Source organism: Salmo salar, chromosome 04 (assembly GCF_965601325.2).
Source record: "Salmo salar chromosome 04, fSalSal1, whole genome shotgun sequence".
In the NCBI taxonomy this organism is placed as follows: Eukaryota; Metazoa; Chordata; class Actinopteri; order Salmoniformes; family Salmonidae; genus Salmo; species Salmo salar.
Window position 1 is genome coordinate 72,304,443 of NC_138294.1, and position 21,464 is coordinate 72,325,906.

At 41.2% G+C, this 21,464-nt stretch overlaps 1 protein-coding gene across 2 annotated transcripts; it reads left to right on the top strand.

The window, feature by feature from the left end:
- The first annotated feature begins 242 nt into the window (after positions 1-242).
- On the top strand, positions 243-20,277 carry LOC106603657 (uncharacterized). Of its 2 annotated transcripts, none has more exons than XM_014197586.3 (8): positions 243-542; positions 17,114-17,440; positions 17,706-17,960; positions 18,366-18,509; positions 18,612-18,632; positions 18,940-18,981; positions 19,135-19,202; positions 19,321-20,277. In XM_014197586.3, exons 1-8 carry the CDS (start codon positions 389-391, stop codon positions 19,564-19,566), a joined length of 1,257 nt encoding a protein of 418 aa, XP_014053061.3. In that variant the 5' UTR covers positions 243-388; the 3' UTR covers positions 19,567-20,277. The 2 variants fall into 2 exon arrangements, with proteins under 2 accessions (XP_014053061.3, XP_014053063.3); XM_014197588.3 differs by lacking the exon at positions 243-542 and adding an exon at positions 5,431-5,722.
- The last annotated feature ends 1,187 nt before the right edge of the window (positions 20,278-21,464 follow it).

Below are 21,464 nucleotides of genomic sequence, written 5' to 3' on the forward strand. Positions count from 1 at the left end.
TTAACAGAGTATGACAACCAAGCAGAGCTAATTCAAGGCCACGCCTGCAACAAGCCACACCTCCAGATCCTCTAGTAGGCTGTCCCCGCTAAAATATGTTAGTGTTTTATTTTTCAATAATTTGTTATGTTAGAATTTTGCTTCCACTTTGAAATGAGTATTTTGTCTAGATCGTTGACCAAAAATGACAATTAAATCCATATTTATCACACTTGAATAAGAAAATGTGGAAAAAGTCGAGGGGTGTGAATACATTCTGAAGGCACTGTATCGATGCTTTAAGAAGTGTGATGCGTCTTGCTGTCTTCAGAAGCCAACTCCAATCTCTCTGTGGTTTGTGGGAGGAAAAAGCACATCATGCATCTTTTTTGAGCTAGCACTTGTGTGTATGACAGTTCAACTTTTGATCGGTCTGGCAAGCTATGGCATGATGGTAAACTGGTTGATTTTTAAGAGAAATTCCACAGAAAAACTGTTATTCTCAAGATGTCCCCTCCAACTGGTTATTCTCCTATTGACCTTGTGCACCACAACAAATTCAGGTAAGTTACTTTGCTTGAAAAAATTGGGCTGCGTCTAATTTGAAAAATACAGAAGGCAGTGATTTTTGTTGATCAAATTGTTTTATGTAGATCATTATAATGGGTAAATGTCAATCATCAGCATTTGGTCCCCTTTTTCTGTCTTAAAACATTCTGCAACTCTCATCCTATCAGTCTGTCCATTTATTGGGTATTGGTGAGCATGTAATTCATTACATTGTATTTGCTTTTCTGTAATCCTTAAGAGTATTTATTGGCGATCTGAAGAACATATAATAAAAAATCAGCATCGAAATCCGTGAGTTTAAAGTAGAGGAAGGTGGAAGGTGACCGAGCTACAGCAGTGTTTGTCAGACCATGAGAAATTCTGAAAATCGGTCTTCTCACGAAAACGTCTATAGCATCCGAATGGTTTGGCCTACGAAGTAATCGGGGTTAGAAATGTGTCCCAAAAAAAACACACATATTTCCTGAGCTTTCTTATATCTCCTAGATATAGGAAAGACACTTCAGAACCTTATTCTTTATGATTCATTGTTTTACTGTCTCCTTTGCCATTTATGTGTTATTAAATGCCTTTCTATAGTAGTAAAGGCCAAATGAAATATTTTATCAAATCATTTGAAATGTTTTTTTTACACCTAAAGGGGTTCTAAAATGTATAAATCAATACATAAAATTGCTAAATGAGCCATGGTATGACCATCTTAAAACAATTCCATATATTAGCTTAGTAGAACTTGCCCCTCAATGGCTTAGGCTTTTAGAGGTTCTGCATATAAACTCTGATTCACTAGGTCTAGGATATGAGTTGAGGTTTAAACTAAATGGCACTGCATCGCTTCATACATCATGCAAAGTATATTGGCAATTTTTTTCGTATATTTCAAGGGTTGTGTACTGTAGAGTTCAAAAGGTACTCATACACAAAGCCATGAAAAAGAAATAACCCAAGGAGGCCGAGATGCAAAAAGATTTCATTTAATCCATGCTCGAAAGAATACAACAAGTGAAAGTGCATGGAATCAATTCATTATATTATTTTTGCATCTTGCCCTCCTTGGGTTATTTCTTTTCTATGGTTTTGAGTGTGAGTACCTTTTGAACTCTACAGATATTTTATTTTCTACGCACCGGCCGCATTTCATTCTAGCCTGAGCGCAAACCCTCATACTGGCTTTCTAAGGATGGTGTAGCTACTACCATATTTTCTGTCTAACAAATAACCCCCCATTCCATTCACTCATTGTAGGACACAGAGTTTGTACTGGAAAAGACACATAAAATCAAATTTTATTAGTCACACGCGCCGAATACAGCACGTGTAGACCTTAGAGTGAAATGCTTACTTAGGAGTCTCTAACCAACAATGCAGTTAAAAAAAATACAGATAAGAATAAGAGATAAAAGTAACAAGTAATTAAAGAGCAGCACTGAAATAACAATAGCGAGACTATATACAGGGGGGTACCGATTCAGAGTCAAAGTGCGGGGGCACTGGTGATTTGAGGTAGTATGTACATGTAGGTTGAGTTATTAAAGTGACTATGCATAGATGACAACAGAGTAGCAGTGGTGTAAAGAGGGTTGGGGGGGCACTGCAAATAGTCAGGGTAGCCATTTGATTAGGTGTTCAGGAGTCTTATGGCTTGGGGGTAGAAGCTGTTTGGAAGCCTCTTGGACCTAGACTTGGCACTCCGGTACCGCTTGCCGTGCAGTAGCAGAGAGAACAGTCTATGACTAGGGTGGCTGGAGTCTTTGACCATTTTTAGGGCCTTCCTCTGACACTGCCTGGTATAGAGGTCCTGGATGGAAGGAAGGTTGGCCCCAGTGATGTACTGGGCCGTTCGCACTACCCTCTGTAGTGCCTTGCCATCGGAGGCCGAGCAGTTGCCATACTAGGCAGTGATGCAACCAGTCAGGATGCTCTCAATGGTGCAGCTGTTGAACCTTTTGAGGATCTGAGGACCAATGCCAAATCTTTTCAGTCTCCTGAGGGGGAATAGGTTTTGTCGTGCCCTCTTCATGACTGTCTTGGTGTGCTTGGACCATGTTAGTTTGTTGATGATGTGGACACCAAGGAACTTGAAGCTCTCAACCTGCTCCACTGCAGCCCCGTCGATGAGAATGGGGGTGTGCTCAGTCCTCTTTTTCCTGTAGTCCACAATCATCTCCTTTGTCTTGATCACATTGAGGGAGAGGTTGTCCTGGCACCACACAGCCAGGTCTCTGACCTCCCAATAGGCTGTCTTGTCGTTGTCTGTGATCAGGCCTACCACTGTTGTGTCATCGGCAAATTTAATGATGGTGTTGGAGTCGTGCCAGGCTGTGCAGTCATGAGTGAACAGGGAGTACAGGAGGGGACTGAGCACGCACCCGAGGGGCCCCTGTGTTGAGGATCAGCGTGGCGGATGTGTTGTTACCTACCCTTACCACCTGGGGGCGGCGCGTCAGGAAGTCCAGGATCCAGTTGCAGAGGGAGGTGTTTAGTCCCAGGGTCTTTAGCTTATTGATGAGCTTTGAAGGCACTATGGTGTTGAACGCTGAGTTGTAGTCAATGAATAGCATTCTCACATAGGTGTTCCTTTTATCCAGGTGGGAAAGGGCAGTGTGGAGTGCAATGGAGATTGTGTCATCTGTGGATCTGTTGGGGAAGAATGCAAATTGGAGTGGGTCTGGGGTTTCTTGGATGATGGTGTTGATGTGAGCTATGACCAGCCTTTCAAGGCCCTTCATGGCTACAGACGTGAGTGCTACGGGTCAGTAGTCGTTTAGCCAGGTTATCTTAGTGTTCTTGGGCACAGGGACTATGGTGGTCTGCTTAAAACATGTTGGTATTACAGACTCGGACAGGGAGAGGTTGAAAGTGTCAGTGAAGACACTTGCCAGTTAGTCAGCGCATGCTCGCAGTACACGTCCTGGTAATCCGTCTGACCCTGTGGCCTTTTGAATGTTGACCTGTTTAAAGGTCTTACTCACATCGGCTGCGGAGAGCGTGTTCACACAGTCTTCCGGAACAGCTGGTGCTCTCATGCATGTTTCAGTGCCATTTGCTTCGAAGCGAGTATAGAAGTAGTTTAGCTCATCTGGTAGGCTCGTGTCACCGGGCAGCTCTTGGCTGTGCTTCCCCTTGTAGTTTGTAATGGTTTGCAAGCTCTGCCACATCCGACGAGCATCAGAGCTGGTGTTGTACGATTCGATCTTAGTCCTGTATTGATGCTTTGCCTGATTGATGGTTCGTCGGAGGACATTGCGGGATTTCTTATACGCTTCCGGGTTAGTCACGCTCCTTGAAAGCGGCAGCTCTAGCCTTTAGCTCAGTGTGGATGCTGCCTGTAATCCATGGCTTCTGTTTGGGGTATGTACGTATGGCCACTGTGGGGACGATGTCATCGATGCACTTATTGATGAAGCCAATGACTGATGGGGTGTACTCCTCAATGGCATCAGAGGAATCCTGGAATATATTCCAGTCTGTGCTAGCAAAACAGTCCTCTAGCTTAGCATCTCCTTCATCTGACCACTTTTTTATTGATCTAGTCACTGGTGCTTCCTGCTTTAATTTTTGCTTGTAAGCAGGAATCAGGAGGATAGAATTATGGTCAGATTTGCCAAAAGGACGGCGGGGGAGAGCTTTGTATGCATCTCTGTGTGTGAAGTATAGGTGGTCCAGAGTTCTTTTTCCTCTGGTTGCACATTTAACATGCTGATAGAAATATGGTAAAACGGATTTAAGTTTCCCTGCATTAAAGTCCCCGGCTACTAGGAGCGCTGCCTCTGGGTGAGCGTTTTCTTGTTTGCTTATGGCAGAATACAGCTCATTCAATGCTGTCTTAGTGCTAGCCTCTGACTGTGGTGGTATGTAATGTGCCAGCCTCTGACTCTCGGTAGGTAGTGTGGTCTACAGCTTATCATGAGATACTCTACCTAAGGTGAGCAATAGCTCGAGACTTCCTTAGATATCGTGCACCAGCCGTTGTTTACAAAAATACATAGACCGCCGCCCCTTGTCTTACCAAACGCCACTGTTCTATCTTGCCGGTACATTGTTTAACCAGCCAGCTGTATGTTGATGTTGTCGTCGTTCAGCCACGACTCCGTGAAGCATAAGATGTTACAGTTTTTAATGTCCCGTTGGTAGTTCAATCTTTAGCATAACTCGTCGATTTTATTGTCCAAAGATTGCACTTTTGCTAGCAGAATGGAGGGTAGTGGGGGTTTATTCGAGCGCCTGCGAATTCTCAGAAGGCTGCCGGACCTTCGGCCCCTCTTTCTCCACCTCCACTTCACGCACATCGGGGCCTGTTCCTGAGGAAGCAGCGTATCCTTCGCGTCAGGCTCGGCAGAGTCGTGAAAGGAAAAAGAGGATTCTGCTAGTCCTTGGTGAGTAATCACAGTCCTGATGTCTAGAAGTTATTTTCGGTCATAAGACGGTAGTGGCAACATTATGTATAAAATAAGTTACAAACAACGCAAATAAGCAAACAATAAAACACAATCGGCTGGGGTGACGTAAAATGTCTGCCTTCTTCTCCGGCGCCATATTAATGGTCATCATAACATGGTCATCATTACCTGATTGCCAGTCTGTTTCCATTTGACAATGGAGTAGGCAAGAGCACTAACTGATTGGGGACCATGCTAACCAATGTGGTCTCATGACAGTCCATTTAGTATGATATGTAATGTTGCGTTCAGTGGCGTAGCCAGAAATTCTTTGGTGGGTGGGCCTGCAGAAATAAAGATTTAAATGTGCTGTTTTGAACATTTTGAATTTTTTAAGATAATTAAAGCTCAAAGATACACTAAGTGGACAGTTTATTGGGCCTGGCTTGACGAATTGGATGAAGTAATTGATTATATATCGGCGGACGTAAGGTATTGCATGTCTTTATCTGAGACCAGGTTGCTTGTTGTGCAGTAAGAAGGAAGGAACATTTTACATTGGCAGTTAGAATTAAAATGACAAAGGAGAACATCGTTCTAAGAGAAGCCTTACTTGACATACTGACTAGATCCATGAGAGAGAATCTGATACTTACAGGTATCCAAGAGAAAGAAGGAGATGTTCCTGAATCTGTAGTTAGAGAGTTCCTCCTTACAGCGCTTCAGATTCCACCCGAAACTATCGCCAAAATCCAACTCGAACATGTACACCGTTTCGGACAGAGAGGGCAGAGGTATGAACGCCCAATCGTTGCAAAATGTGCTTTCCTTAAAGATAAAATAATGGTTAAAAGCCTGGGTGAAAGACTTGCTTGCACGAAAATAGGCATGAATGACCAGTTCCCGAAGGAAATTGCAGAACGGCGTAAAGTTTTGTTTCCAACTGTCAAGGAAAATAGATTGCATGGGAAACGCGTAGCTCTCGTCGTCGATAAACTGTATATTGATAACCAGTTGTTCAGAGACACAAAGACTACTCAATGGCTATTTTCAAAATTACAAAGTTCTCATGGAGGAGGCAAATAAGGAAACACACAATTCTAGCCCGGTTATGGATTGTAATAATACAACAAAAAATATAGCTTTTCTATCTATCTCCAAACATAACTAATTGGAACACTAAAGCACTAATTCAACATGGTGGAGATAAAAACTCAGTAAACAGAAGGCACAGTATGTGTTGATGGATGGTGTGGTGTGTGTTTTTTGGTGTTTGGTAAAGTGTGGCGTTGAGTGAGAAAGGAAATGGTTGCATTTCCCAGAACCAATGTATTGCTGTGAGCAGGGGTTGTGAGAGAGCTTTCAATGTTGTTCGGATGAGGGATATACATTTTATAATGAGTTATACATCTTATCTATTTATTGTCCTATCATGGTGGAACAGCGTTTTAAAATAAATTATACATATAATTTATTTATTGTCCTATCATGGGGATCCCGGTGGGCTGCCCGCACCCAGGCAGTAGCAGTGCTGGCAACACTAGCTGCAGTAACCCATGGGGAGGGGGTCACACTCAGACATTCAGAGAGGGGGCATATTATTGTGGCCCTGATGGCACAAAATCAAAGGTCTGACTGCACGGAGATGCTTGGGAATATGGTCAATACGGGGGACCATGTTGTGGGTGTTTCAGGTGAAGGGGGTATACAGTGGGGAGAACAAGTATTTGATACACTGCCGATTTTGCAGGTTTTCCTACTTACAAAGAATGTAGAGGTCTGTAATTTATATCATAGGTACACTTCAACTGTGAGACGGAATCTAAAACAAAAATCCAGAAAATCACATTGTATGATTTTTAAGTAATTAATATGCATTTTATTGCATGACATAAGTATTTGATCACCTACCAACCAGTAAGAATTCCGGCTCTCACAGACCTGTTCGTTTTTCTTTAAGAAGCCCTCCTGTTCACTCATTACCTGTATTAACTGCACCTGTTTGAACTCGTTACCTGTATAAAAGACACCTGTCCACACACTCAATCAAACAGACTCCAACCTCTCCACAATGGCCAAGACCAGAGAGCTGTATAAGGACATCAGGGATAAAATTGTAGACCTGCACAAGGCTGGGATGGGCTACAGGACAATAGGCAAGCAGCTTGGTGAGAAGGCAACAACTGTTGGCGCAATTATTAGAAAATGGAAGAAGTTCAAGATGACGGTCAATCACCCTCGGTCTGGGGCTCCATGCAAGATCTCACCTCGTGGGGCATCAATGATCATGTGGAAGATGAGGGATCAGCCCAGAACTACACGGCAGGACCTGGTCAATGACCTGAAGAGAGCTGGGACCACAGTCTCAAAGAAAACCATTAGTAACACACTACACCGTCATGGATTAAAATCTTGCAGCGCACGCAAGGTCCCCCTGCTCAAGCCAGCGCATGTCCAGGCCGTCTGAAGTTTGCCAATGACCATCTGGATGATCCAGAGGAGGAATGGGAGAAGGTCATGTGGTCTGATGAGACAAAAATAGATATTTTTTGTCTAAACTCCACTCGCCGTGTTTGGAGGAAGAAGAAGGATGAGAGAACCCCAAGAACACCATCCCAACCGTGAAGCATGGAGGTGGAAACATCATTCTTTGGGGATGCTTTTCTGCAAAGGGGACAGGACGACTGCACCGTATTGAGGGGAGGATGGATGGGGCCATGTATCGTGAGATCTTGGCCAACAACCTCCTTCCCTCAGTAAGAGCATTGAAGATGGGTCGTGGCTGGGTCTTCCAGCATGACAACGACCTGAAACACACAGCCAGGGCAACTAAGGAGTGGCTCCGTAAGAAGCATCTCAAGGTCCTGGAGTGGCCCAGCCAGTCTCCAGACCTGAACCCAATAGAAAATCTTTGGAGGGAGCTGAAAGTCCGTATTGCCCAGCGACAGCCCCGAAACCTGAAGGATCTGGAGAAGGTCTGTATGGAGAAGTGGGCCAAAATCCCTGCTGCAGTGTGTGCAAACCTGGTCAAGAACTACAGGAAACGTATGATCTCTGTAATTGCAAACAAAGATTTCTGTACCAAATATTAAGTTCTGCTTTTCTGATGTATCAAATACTTATGTCATGCAATAGAATGCAAATTAATTACTTAAAAATCATACAATGTGATTTTTCTGGATTTTTGTTTTAGATTCCGTCTCTCACAGTTGAAGTGTACCTATGATAACAATTCCAGACCTCTACATGCTTTGTAAGTAGGAAAACCTGCAAAATCAGCAGTGTATCAAATACTTGTTCTCCCCACTGTATCTGATCTCCACCATCTGAGACATGACAAAGGTAAATCAAATCTCCCCATTTCTGCCCATTTCTTTTTAGATTTTTTTGTTGTTGCAGTTTTACAGGCCTTCTCATACAGCTGCAACTGTATATGCATTCGTAAATCAAGACCTTTCTTGAGTTGGGCTCTGGGATGGTGCAAATGTTGAGAATCTGAGTGTATGGTTGTTGTGGGGGAAAGGGGTTGAGTGTGTAAGAGTGTGTGTATCCCACAACTGTTGCGAGGGACTAAAGATGTTAGGGACAATATAGGATGATTCAAAATAATTGTTTGCTAATATAATAATTGCTTGCCATAATGTAATTTTGGTAATGGCGAGACTGGTGAGAGGTAAAAATCCTTAGCATAAATTGCCAACATTACTACAAATATCAATAGCTAATTATGGAAAATAAGAAAAAGGATTATAAAAATATATACACAGTTGAAGTCGGAAGTTTACATACACCTTAGCCAAATGCATTTAAACTCAGTTTTTCACAATTCCTGACATTTAATCCTAGTAGAAATTCCCTGTCTTAGGTCAGTTAGGATCACCACTTTATTTTAAGAATGTGAAATGTCAGAATAATAGTAGAGAGAATGATTTATTTCAGCTTTTATTTCTTTCATCACATTCCCAGTGGGTCAGAAGTTTACATACACTCAATTAGTATTTGCTAGCATTGCCTTTAAATTGTTGAACTTGGGTCAAACATTTTGGGTGGCCTTCCACAAGCTTCCCACAATAATTTGGGTGAATTTTGGCCCATTCCTCCTGACAGAGCTGGTGTAACTGAGTCGGGTTTCTAAATAAAATCAAATGTGTATATATACTGCTCAAAAAAATAAAGGGAACACTTAAACAACACAATGTAACTCCAAGTCAATCACACTTCTGTGAAATCAAACTGTCCACTTAGGAAGCAACACTGATTGACAAACTTCACATGCTGTTGTGCAAATGGAATAGACAACAGGTGGAAATTATAGGCAATTAGCAAGACACCCCCAATAAAGGAGTGGTTCTGCAGGTGGGGACCACAGACCACTTCTCAGATCCTATGCTTCCTGGCTGATGTTTGGGCACTTTTGAATGCTGGTGGTGCTTTCACTCTAGTGGTAGCATGAGACGGAGTCTACAACCCACACAAGTGGCTCAGGTAGTGCAGCTCATCCAGGATGGCACATCAATGCGAGCTGTGGCAAGAAGGTTTGCTGTGTCTGTCAGCGTAGTGTCCAGAGCATGGAGGCGCTACCAGGAGACAGGCCAGTACATCAGGAGACGTGGAGGAGGCCGTAGGAGGGCAACAACCCAGCAGCAGGACCGCTACCTCCGCCTTTGTGCAAGGAGGAGCACTGCCAGAGCCCTGCAGAATGACCTCCAGCAGGCCACAAATGTGCATGTGTCTGCTCAAACGGTCAGAAACAGACTCCATGAGGGTGGTATGAGGGCCCGACGTCCACAGGTGGGGGTTGTGCTTACAGCCCAACACCGTGCAGGACGTTTGGCATTTGCCAGAGAACACCAAGATTGGCAAATTCGCCACTGGCGCCCTGTGCTCTTCACAGATGAAAGCAGGTTCACACTGAGCACGTGACAGACGTGACAGAGTCTGGAGACGCCGTGGAGAACGTTCTGCTGCCTGCAACATCCTCCAGCATGACCGGTTTGGCGGTGGGTCAGTCATGGTGTGGGGTGGCATTTCTTTGGGGGGCCGCACAGCGCTCCATGTGCTCGCCAGAGGTAGCCTGACTGCCATTAGGTACCGAGATGAGATCCTCAGACCCCTTGTGAGACCATATGGTGGTGCGGTTGGCCCTGGGTTCCTCCTAATGCAAGACAATGCTAGACCTCATGTGGCTGGAGTGTGTCAGCAGTTCCTGCAAGAGGAAGGCATTGATGCTATGGACCGCCCGTTCCCCAGACCTGAATCCAATTGAGCACATCTGGGACATCATGTCTCGCTCCATCCACCAACGCCACGTTGCACCACAGACTGTCCAGGAGTTGGTGGATGCTTTAGTCCAGGTCTGGGAGGAGATCCCTCAGGAGACCATCCGCCACCTCATCAGGAGCATGCCCAGGCGTTGTAGGGAGGTCATACAGGCACGTGGAGGCCACACACACTACTGAGCCTCATTTTGACTTGTTTTAAGGACATTGCATCAAAGTTGGATCAGCCTGTAGTATGGTTTTCCACTTTAATTTTGAGTGTGACTCCAAATCCAGACCTCCATGGGTTGATAAATTGGATTTCCATTGATTATTTTTGTGTGATTTTGTTGTCAGCACATTCAACTATGTAAAGAAAAAAGTATTTAATAAGATTATTTCTTTCATTCAGATCTAGGATGTGTTGTTTAAGTGTTCCCTTTATTTTTTTGAGCAGTACACTCCGTCTCATGCTACCACTAGAGTGAAAGCACCGCCAGCATTCAAAAGTGACCAAAACATCAGCCAGGAAGCATAGGAACTGAGAAGTGGTCTGTGGTCACCACCTGCAGAACCACTCCTTTATTGGGGGTGTCTTGCTAATTGCCTATATTTTCCACCTGTTGTCTATTCCATTTGCACAACAGCATGTGAAATGTATTGTCAATCAGTGTTGCTTCCTAAGTGGACAGTTTGATTTCACAGAAGTGTGATTGACTTGGAGTTACATTGTGTTGTTTAAGTGTTCCCTTTATTTTTTTGAGCAGTGTATATGTGTGTGTGTGTGTGTGTGTGTGTGTGTGTGTAATGGCTTAGCAGATAATAAGAAAAGATTATCAGTATTTACCTGGCTGACAGAGAAGGAATATAATATCTATTGTTTACAGGAAACTCATTCAACAATTTTAAATGAAGTTTTGTGAAAAAAGGACAGAGGCAAAATATATTTCTCCCATGGGCAAAGAAATTCAAAATGGGTGATGATATTAATTAACAGTAATTTTGATCCAAATGTGCAAATTGTCCAAACAGATCATCAAGGTAGATGGATTATTTTAAATATGTTATTGGACAATAAACAGATTTGGCTTATTAACCTATACGGTCCAAATGATGATGATCGAAGCGTCTTTGAAAATATATATAAGAATGTATCAACTCTACAAGCAACACTAGACTCTATTATTATAGTGGGGGATTTTAATACGGTTTTAAATACCTCTATGGACCGGAAAGGAAATCACACTACAAACTATCACCCTCAGGCACTTAAGGAAATCATGAATGTCATGGTTAAATTGGAATTAGTGGATATATGGAGGCTTAAATACCCTGACCTAGTGAGATATACATGGTGGAGGCTTAATCAAGCTAGTCATCTTGATTACTTTCTTATGTCATTCTCTCTGGCACCAAAAGTTAAAATACTGTTGATAGTGGACAGAATGTGGTCGGATCATCACATAATTGGCATATATGACTCTTACAGAATTTCTACGTTGTCGAGGATATTGGAAATTTAATCAAAGCCTACTGGATGTTAACTTGTTTATAACTAGGACAGAATAATTTACAATTGAATTTTTCCGACATAACATAGGTGCAGCAGATCCCCTTATTGTATGGGCAACTTTTAAATGTCAGTACTCATCTATAAAACAAAAGCAATTTAGATCAAAAGAGTCCATATTAACAAAGGAAATTGAAGGACCAACAGTACAGTTAGATAGCAATAAAAACTGTACCATAGAGGTACAGAATAAGTTAGAGGAAAAACTAAAATAAATGGAGGAACTTATTCAAGAAAGATCCAGTGTAATATAATATATTATAAAAATAAAGCGAACTGGATGGAATATGGGGAAAAATGCACCAAATTCTTTTTCAATCTTCAACATAGAAATGCTACCAAAACAATGTATTGAAACTTGTTACAAATGATGGAGTCACGCATGATTCCCCGAATTATATTTTGAAAGAGGAAGTAAAGTACTTTAAGAATATGTTTTCGTTTGCCTCGTACATCTCCACTAACCGAATCTAATTGTATGGATTCTCTTCCTATTAATAATGTAAAATTAACATCTGTACAGAAAGATTCATGTGAAGGCCAAATTACAGAAGAGGAACTTCTTGATGCAATTAAAGCCTTTAAGGCTGGGAAAACTACAGGGCTGGATGGCATAGCAGTGGAAGTATACCAAACTTTTGATGTACTCAGAGGACCATTATTAGCATGTTTTAACCACTCCTATATAAATGGTAGATTATCAGACACGCAACACGGTCTGATTTCATTATTACTGAAACAGGATCCAAGTGGTACATATAAAGATCCAGTCCATAAAAAAAATTGGAGGCCTCTTACACTTCAGTGTTGTGATGCAAAAATTCTAGCTAAATGCTTGGCGCATAGAATTAAAAAGGTGTTGTTAGATATTATTCATCCTAATCAGACAGGTTTTTTACATGGACGATACATTGGAGATAATATAAGACAAGTACTGGAAACAATAGAATACTATGAAATATCAGGGACACCAGGCCTGGTTTTCATAGCTGATTTTGAAAAGGCTTTTGATAAAGTACGACTGGAGTTTAGATATAAATGCCTAGAATATTTCAATTTTGGAGAATCTCTTATAAAATGGGTTAAAGTTATGTATAGTAACACTAGGTGTAAAATAGTAAATAATGGCTACATCTCAGAAAGTTTTAAACTGTCAAGAAGAGTAAAATAAGGTTGTCCACTATTGGCATATCTATTTATTATTGCCATCAAAATGTTAGCTGTTAAAATTAGATTCAACAATAATAATAAGGGATTAGAAATCTGTGGCTTAATAACAAAGGTGTCATTGTACACTGATGATTCATGTTTTCTTTTAAAACCACAATTAGAATCCCTCCACAGCCTCATAGAGGATCTAGATACTTTTGCTAACCTCTCTGGATTAAAACCAAATTATGATAAGTGTACTTACTATATTACGTATTGGATCACAAAAAAATGCCACTTTTACATTACCGTGTAGTTTGCCAATAAAATGTTCTGACAGGGATGTGGACATACTCCGTATACAAATCCCGAAAGAAAGAAATGATCTTACTCCAATACATTTTTATATAAAGTTAGCAAAAATAGATCTTGCTACCATGGAAAGGAAAATACTTGTCTGCTTGTGGAAAAATCACCCTGATCTTTAGTCATATCACAGTTGACCTATTTGCTTATGGTTTTGCTTAAACCTGCTTTTTAAATTATATGAACAAAAAATATTCCATTTTATTTGGAATGGCTAGCCAGACAAAATTAAAAGGGCCTAATTATATAATGAATATGAATTCAGAGGGCAGAAATGATTAAATATTAAAACATTAGACCTCTCACTAAAGGCATCAGTCATACAAAAGTTATACTTAAATCCGAAATGGATCTCTAGTAAATTGGTAGGAATGTCTCACCCCATGTTCAAGAATGGCCCTTTTCCCTTTATTCAGATTACAACGGCTCACTTTCGGTTGTTTGAAAATGAAATAATCTCCAAAATATCGTTATCTTTTAAACAAGCTTTAGAAAGTTGGTTGCAATTTCAGTTTAATCCACCTGAAAAGACAGAACAAATAATACAACAAATATTGTGGTTAAACTCAAATATACTAATTGATAAAAAAAAACATATTTTTTGATAACATTATTAAAAAAGGTATAATTTTTGTGAATGAATAGGACTGGTGGAGTTATGTCACACATGCAGCTAACACAGACATATGGAAATGTCTGCTCTACCCAAAATTACAATTGCAACTAATTGCAGCATTACCACAAAAATGGAAGAGGCAAGTAGAAGGGGGAAAAAGTAAGGAACTTGTCTGTCGGCCCTGCATTAAAGACCATAAATGGTTAAAGAAAATTGTGATTAAATAAAAACATATACCAATTTCATTTCAGGACCAAAAAATTGACAGCTGTGCCATATAAATTGCTAAATAGCTGGGAAGAGATTTTCGATGTACCTATTCCATGACACATGGTTTATGAATTGACACGCAAAACAATGCCGGATTCAAAACTTCAAATTTTTTCTATTAAAATTATTATACTAAATTTTTGCAACCAATAGAATGTTATATATATGGGGGATACAATCTTCCCAGCTCTGCAGATTTTGCTGTGAGGAGGCAGAGTCATTAGATCATTTATTTTGGTACTGTCCATATGTAGCTCGTTTTTGGTCAATAGATCCAGGAATGGCTGAAGAATTGCAACATTTACCTCAAACTAACGCTGCAGATAGCAATACTAGGTGATTTGAAAAGTCAATCAATCAATAATTTTATAATTATTTTAGCAAAAATGTTTATCATTAATTTACAATCTGTAGAAGCTATGAGAATAGAAAGGTTCAGTACTTTTGTGAAGCATCACATCACAGTTAAAAAATATATGGCAAATAGAAATCCAAAATGGATGGTGTTAAGAGATAGGTGGGAGGGGTTGAATGGAGCTGAAGGGTGGGACTAATAACAAGAACCAATGTAAAACATACGGGGTCTGTAAAATGTATACAGGTTCAGAAATTTTGTGAGTTACACAGTTACAAATAGAAATCAAACTGGATGGATATCAGAAATAGAGGAAGGACTAAAAACAAACAAAATATAACTATTGTAAAATAGATTGTGTCTGTAAAATGTGTATAAACTGAAGGTAGAAGCCTAAGTGGTATTGTTTATTAGTTTACTCCAATTGGGGGAGGGGTGGCACGGTTTGCGGGGAATAATAAAGGTATATTCTAAAAAAAGTATGTATATATGTATGAATGTTTATGTATACACACACACACACACACACACACACACACACATATATATATATACACACACACACACAGTGAGGGAAAAACGTATTTGATCCCCTGCTGATTTTGTACGTTTGCCCACTGACAAAGAAATTATCAGTCTATAATTGTAATGGTAGGTTTATTTGAACAGTGAGAGACAGAATAACAACAACAAAAATCCAGAAAAACGCATGTCAAAAATTTTATAAAATTATTTGCATTTTAATGAGGGAAATAAGTATTTGACCCCTCTGCAAAACATGACTTTGTGATTGCCAACAAGGGTTTTGCCACCAAGTACTGAGGTCAGACGTTTCTTGTAGTTGGCCACCAGGTTTGCACACATCTCAGGAGGGATTTTGTCCCACTCCTCTTTGCAGATCTTCTCCAAGTCATTAAGGTTTCGAGGCTGACGATTGGCAACTCGAACCTTCAGCTCCCTCCACAGATTTTCTATGGGATTAAGGTCTGGAGACTGGCTAGGCCACTCCAGGACCTTAATGTGCTTCTTCTTGAGACACTCCTTTGTTGCCTTGGCCGTGTGTTTTGGGTCATTGTCATGCTGGAATACCCCCCGTACATGGCCCCGTCCATCGTCCCTTTGATGCGGTGAAGTTGTCTTGTCCCCTTAGCAGAAAAACACCCCCAAAGCATAATGTTTCCACCTCCATGCTTGACGGAGGGGATGGTGTTCTTGGGGTCATAGGCAGCATTCCTCCTCCTCCTCCAAACACGGCGAGTTGAGTTGATGCCAAAGAGCTCAATTTTGGTCTAATCTGACCACAACACTTTCACCCAGTTGTCCTCTGAATCATTCAGATGTTCATTGGCAAACTTCAGACGGGCATGTATATGTGCTTTCTTGAGCAGGGGGACATTGCGGGCACTGCAGGATTTCAGTCCTTCACGGCGTAGTGTGTTACCAATTGTTTTCTTGGTGACTGGTCCCAGCAGCCTTGAGATCATTGACAAGATCCTCCCGTGTAGTTCTGGGCTGATTCCTCACCTTTCTCATGATCATTGCAACTCCATGAGGTGAGATCTTGCATGGAGCCCCAGGCCGAGGGAGATTGACAGTTATTTTGTGTATCTTCCATTTGCGAATAATCGCACCAACTGTTGTCACCTTCTCACCAAGTTGCTTGGCGATGGTCTTGTAGCCCATTCCAGCCTTGTGTAGGTCTACAATCTTGTCCCTGACATCCTTGGAGAGCTCTTTGGTCTTGGCCATGGTGGAGAGTTTGGAATCTGATTGATTGATTGCTTCTGTGGACAGGTGTCTTTTATACATGTAACAAGCTGAGATTAGGAGCACTCCCTTTAAGAGTGTGCTCCTAATCTCAGCTCGTCCTGTATAAAAGACACCTGGGAGCCAGAAATCTTTCTGATTGAGAGGGGGTCAAATACTTATTTCGCTCATTAAAATGCAAATCAATTTATAACATTTTTGACATGCGTTTTTCTGGATTATTTTGTTGTTATTCTGTCTCTCACTGTTCAAATAAACCTACCATTAAAATTATAGACTGATCATTTCTTTGTCAGTGGGCAAACGTACAAAATCAGCAGGGGATCAAATATTTTTTTCCCTCACTGTATATATATATATATATATATGGGTACGTTTATGGATATATATATATTTACCCCAAAAATATATGGGGGATTGGAAATGATGCAGACAATTACATTGATGGAAGCAACAATCTTTCCACAACATTAAAGCGGATCCACCCCTAAAAAAAAAAGACAAAACAAAGACAAAGGTTAGGTGAATTTACGTAGCAGGTTAGGTGAATTGAGTTAAGAACAAGGGTTAGAGTTTGCAAAAATGCTACAGTTGTCCCCGACATGACCAGAACATGCACATTTTGGATTGCTAGACTATAGCGGATTACGCACACCCATCCTTTCCGACAAACCTCCCTACTGTTGTTTCTGTCTCAAGTAACTAGACCATTAGTAGGTATCATACTTCTTGGAGGTGCTTAGAAATATGTAAAGTCGATTTTGTATTGCTCTATAGCCAGGCTGTGCTAACATGGCCATGATGTAAGTCTCTCACTCTTCCTCTCTCTTACAGGCAGGCCCAATGTCCCAGGAGAAAGTATATGGGCTATATTAAACAAACCCATACAGTTTTCTGGATCCGCTATACCCTTGAAACTAATCAAAACGGTGGAATGGCGTCACAAAAGTGGAAACTCACAGACATTCTGTCTTCACCATGAAATGGATGGGAACATCACCAACATATCCCCTGCATGCAATGGCACTGCGCACTTCCTTTCCCACAATAAAACCTTTGTTCTAGACTCAGTGAGGGCAGAGGATGAAGGTGTCTATGAAGAAAGAGTGATTTATAAGAATAACACTATGGTCTCATTAAAGATATCACTGTCAATCATTTGTAAGTACAGCATATTACCCTTACCCATTTTTATCTGTCCGTCTTTCTACACAGTAATGCCAACTGTGCTTCAGATTCAGTGGAAATCCATACATAGATATATGGAAATCACTAATAGATAAATCCAAGATTGTATTCATGGGGAGCACATGTCCATATAATGGAAGTCACAAAAGTTTGCCAGAGTAAAAGAAGTCAACAGACACATTACCTATTGGATTCAAATGCAGAGATTCACAACTGATCAATGTTTTGGTCTCTTTAGCTCCTCCCTCCACTCTGCACATCAGTGTAAACTTCTCCCACACGCTGCTAACAATGACTTGTGAGGTCAAGGGGTCAAACCTCTCCTATTGGTGGCTGAAGGATGACCAGCCCTTCCTCACAGATTCCAGATGGTTATTGGGTGAAAGAAACCAAACCTTACAGGTGAACAACCTGACCAAGGCTGACTGTGGGAAATACATCTGCTTGGTGGCCAACAAGGCAGGCCAGTCACGGGGCCACTTCCAACTCACAGGTGAGAGCAACATAAAAATATCCCCTAAACTTAACCTTTGCCTATAGGAACATACTGGTAGTGTTCCAAGCTGACCACATTGCAGTCGCCTGCCAGATCTTACAATGCCCAGATAGGTGTTACACATGTCAGCCAACCACATTATATGATATAGCAATCTGATGCCTGACTGTGAAGTCAATGGCGGTGCACGCAGCCATTGGTTGATACGTGCAACCCAACTGCAATATGGTCGGTCTGGAACGTAACCTAAACCTAACCCTAAACTGAAACCAAACCTCTGTCCAGCAAAGGAACAAAATGACACATAATAATAATTCATATTTCCATTACTAATTGTGTATGATTAGTATCCAAATGGCAGTTTGTTCTAACATGATCTGTTCTATTTGTATTTGTGGGCAGATAACCAATCCTCTGTGTGTAAGGATGGAATTGTCCGAGCCACACTGCCGATAGGCCAGAGAGAATTTCTAATCATGGTAATATTGGGCATCTGCATATTCGGCCTGCTCATCATCATTGCCTGCATCAGGAGATATCACCCGGGTAAATAGTGTCATTTACCGCAGTAATTAAAAGTCTGTTTAGTAATGGCTGTTATGGTGGTTTCATGAAATTAAAAACAATATCTGTTTTTTGGCAAGGTAGAAATACGGAAGCATCTGGCAGGTATGGTTTTAGCCCCTTTCTCAAGATCGTTTGGTAACACTTTACTAAAGCCTGCACATATAATGCTTTTATAATATGTAATATGAGCCATTATAATGTCATACAAATAGGCTTCTAATGTGATGTCTATGTATCTGTCTCAAATGGCTGTTTATTAATCAGGGTCATGCATTTTATGACAAGTTGTACAATGTATTATACCTATCACACATTATTATTATACACACAGTATTATACTATACACACATCTATGGATAAAAGACCATCCTTTGTTATTTCATTTTCCTGTCATATTGTATTTGGACAGGACTTTGCAACAAGGAGCAGCATCCTGTCAGAAACAGGAGAGGTACAAACAGCATAACTTAAAGAAAGCATCTGTTTTAGGAATGATCAAATACCATCACTATATTATACTACTATTGTAATAATGCTGAAATAAAAAAAATGCAGAATTAATGAAGGGCCTAATGTTAGATTAAAACCGATAAATTGTTTTTAGGAAGGAGAAGAGACAGAGACACCCCCGTGACCGGAAATCATGTGTATGATGAGATTGGAGATGAACAGGTAAAAAAGTACAATGACATTAACAAAGGGTTATTACTTGGTCACTCAATGAAGCAGTGTGGACCATTGTTAAAATGCCTTAGCTCAGTGCATTCTTGCGTATGTGTGTCACCTCTAGGAGCAGCTTGAACAAGAGGAGGTGATCCCATTGCCATACATCTACACAGACTTCCTTCCAAACAGAAAACGAGCAAAGCCCCTAGAGGACTTTGGGTACTCCACCATCGGGCCAGCTAGCCTAAGTGGAGTCACAGTGATCGAGGCAAGCGAACAAGGTCTTGAATGCAGGGAGCTTGGCCCCAGTGATGTACTGGGCCGTTCGCACTACCCAAGGCCCTGCAGCCTTGTGAATGTCATGAGCTGAATTTTTTCCCCCCAGAAATGTTCCAATACACACAAAAAGCTTTTTTCTCTCAAATTTTTGGCCAAATTTGCTTATATCCCTGTTCATGAGCATTTCTCCTTTGCCAAGATAACACATCCAAGAAGCTGATTAAACAGCACGATAATTACACAGGTGCACCTTGTGTTGGGGACAACAAAAGGCCACTCTAAAATCTGCAGTTTTGTCATACAATGCCACAGATGTCTCAAGTTGAGGGAGCATGCAATTGGCATGCTGATTGCAGGAATGTCCACCAGAGCTGTTGCCAGAGAATTTAATGTTAATTTCTCTACCATAAGCCGCCTCCAATGCCATTTTAGAGAATTTGGCAGTATATCCCACAGGCCTCACAACAACAGACCATGTGTATGGCATTGTGTGAGCAAGCAGTTTGCTAATGTCAACGTTGTGAACAGAGTGCTCCATGGTGGCGGTGGGGTTATGGTATGGGCAGGCATAAGCTACAGACAACGAACACAATTGCATTTTATTGATGGCAATTTGAATGCACAAAAATACAGAGACGAGATCCTGATGCCCATTGTGAAGCCCTTCTTTTTAAGGTGTCTGTGACCAACAGATGCATATCTGTATTCCCAGTCGTGAAATCCAGAATAGGGCCAAATAAATTTATTTCAATTGACTGATTTCCTCATATGAACTGTAATTCAGTAAAATCTCTGGAATGATTGTGTTTTTATTTTTGTTCAGTATAATTGACCTTTTCCGCTCAACAACTGGTTGTGCCACCTTTAGCTGCAATGACTGCAACAAAACACTTCCTGTAGTTGTGGATGAGTCTCATATCCCTGTGGAGAAATTTTGGAACTGGCTTTAACTCAGCGCCACTTGTGGTCTTTCAGGTCCTGGGTTTAGGCCTGAACTGTGACTAGGCCATTCCAGAACTTTACATTTGCTGCCTTTCAGCCATTCGTTTGTGTTTTGGATCTTTATCTTGCTGAATGACCTAGCTGTGCTTCAGCTCACAGACAGATGACCTGACATTCTCCTTTAGAATGATCTAAAACAGAGAATTATTCATGGTTCCTTCAATGATGGCAAGTGGTCCAAGTCTTGAGGCAGCAAAGCATCCCCAAACCATCACACTACCACCAACATGCTTGACCGTTGGTTTGAGGTTCTTACTGTGGAATGCAGAGTTTGGTTTTCATCAGACCTAATAGGACCCATGTCTTCCAAAAAGTTCCCCTTTTGACTCATCTGCCCATAGAACATTCTTCCAAGAGTCTTGATGATCATCCAGGTGCTTTTTGGCAAACTTGAGTCAACTATTTGGATGAAATGGGTCTCGATATGTCTGGCGAAAACCAAACACTTCATTCCACAGTAAGAACCTCATACCAACAGTCAAGCGTGGTGATCGCTGAGTTAAAGCAGTTCTACATGGAAGTGGGCCAAAATTCCTCCACAGGGATGTGAGAGACTAACAACTACAGGAAGTGTTTGGTTGCAGTCATTGAGTGTAAGGGGGAAATAACTTTTTCACACAGGGGCATTGGGTGTTGTATAACTTTGTTAATTAAATTAAAGAATTATAAACATTTATGTTCCCTTTATCTAATATTAGGTTTTGATCTGAGAACATTCAGTGTCAGAAATATGCAAAAATAGAGAAAAATCAGAAAGGGGGCAAATACTTATGGCACTGAGGTTGGAGATTACGCTATAGCAGGGGTAGGCAACCCTGTTCCTGGAGTGTCACAGCTACTACAGGATTTTGTCCCAACTAGGTACCACACTGAGCTACTTAGCTAATTGATCAGTTCAATGATTGCCTAAATTCAACACACCTGGTCAAGTGCCTGCGGCACTCCAGAACCAGGGTTGCCTTTGCTATAGGGTTCTCCAATTTGGCC

Coding starts and splice junctions, on each gene's coding strand:
- LOC106603657 (XM_014197586.3), top strand. CDS start 389: ATGACAGTTCAACTTTTGATCGGTCTGGCAAGCTATGGCATGATGGTA. Junction 17,441..17,705: donor GATATCACTGTCAATCATTT/GTAAGTACAGCA, acceptor TGGTCTCTTTAG/CTCCTCCCTCCACTCTGCAC. Junction 19,203..19,320: donor ATGAGATTGGAGATGAACAG/GTAAAAAAGTAC, acceptor TGTCACCTCTAG/GAGCAGCTTGAACAAGAGGA.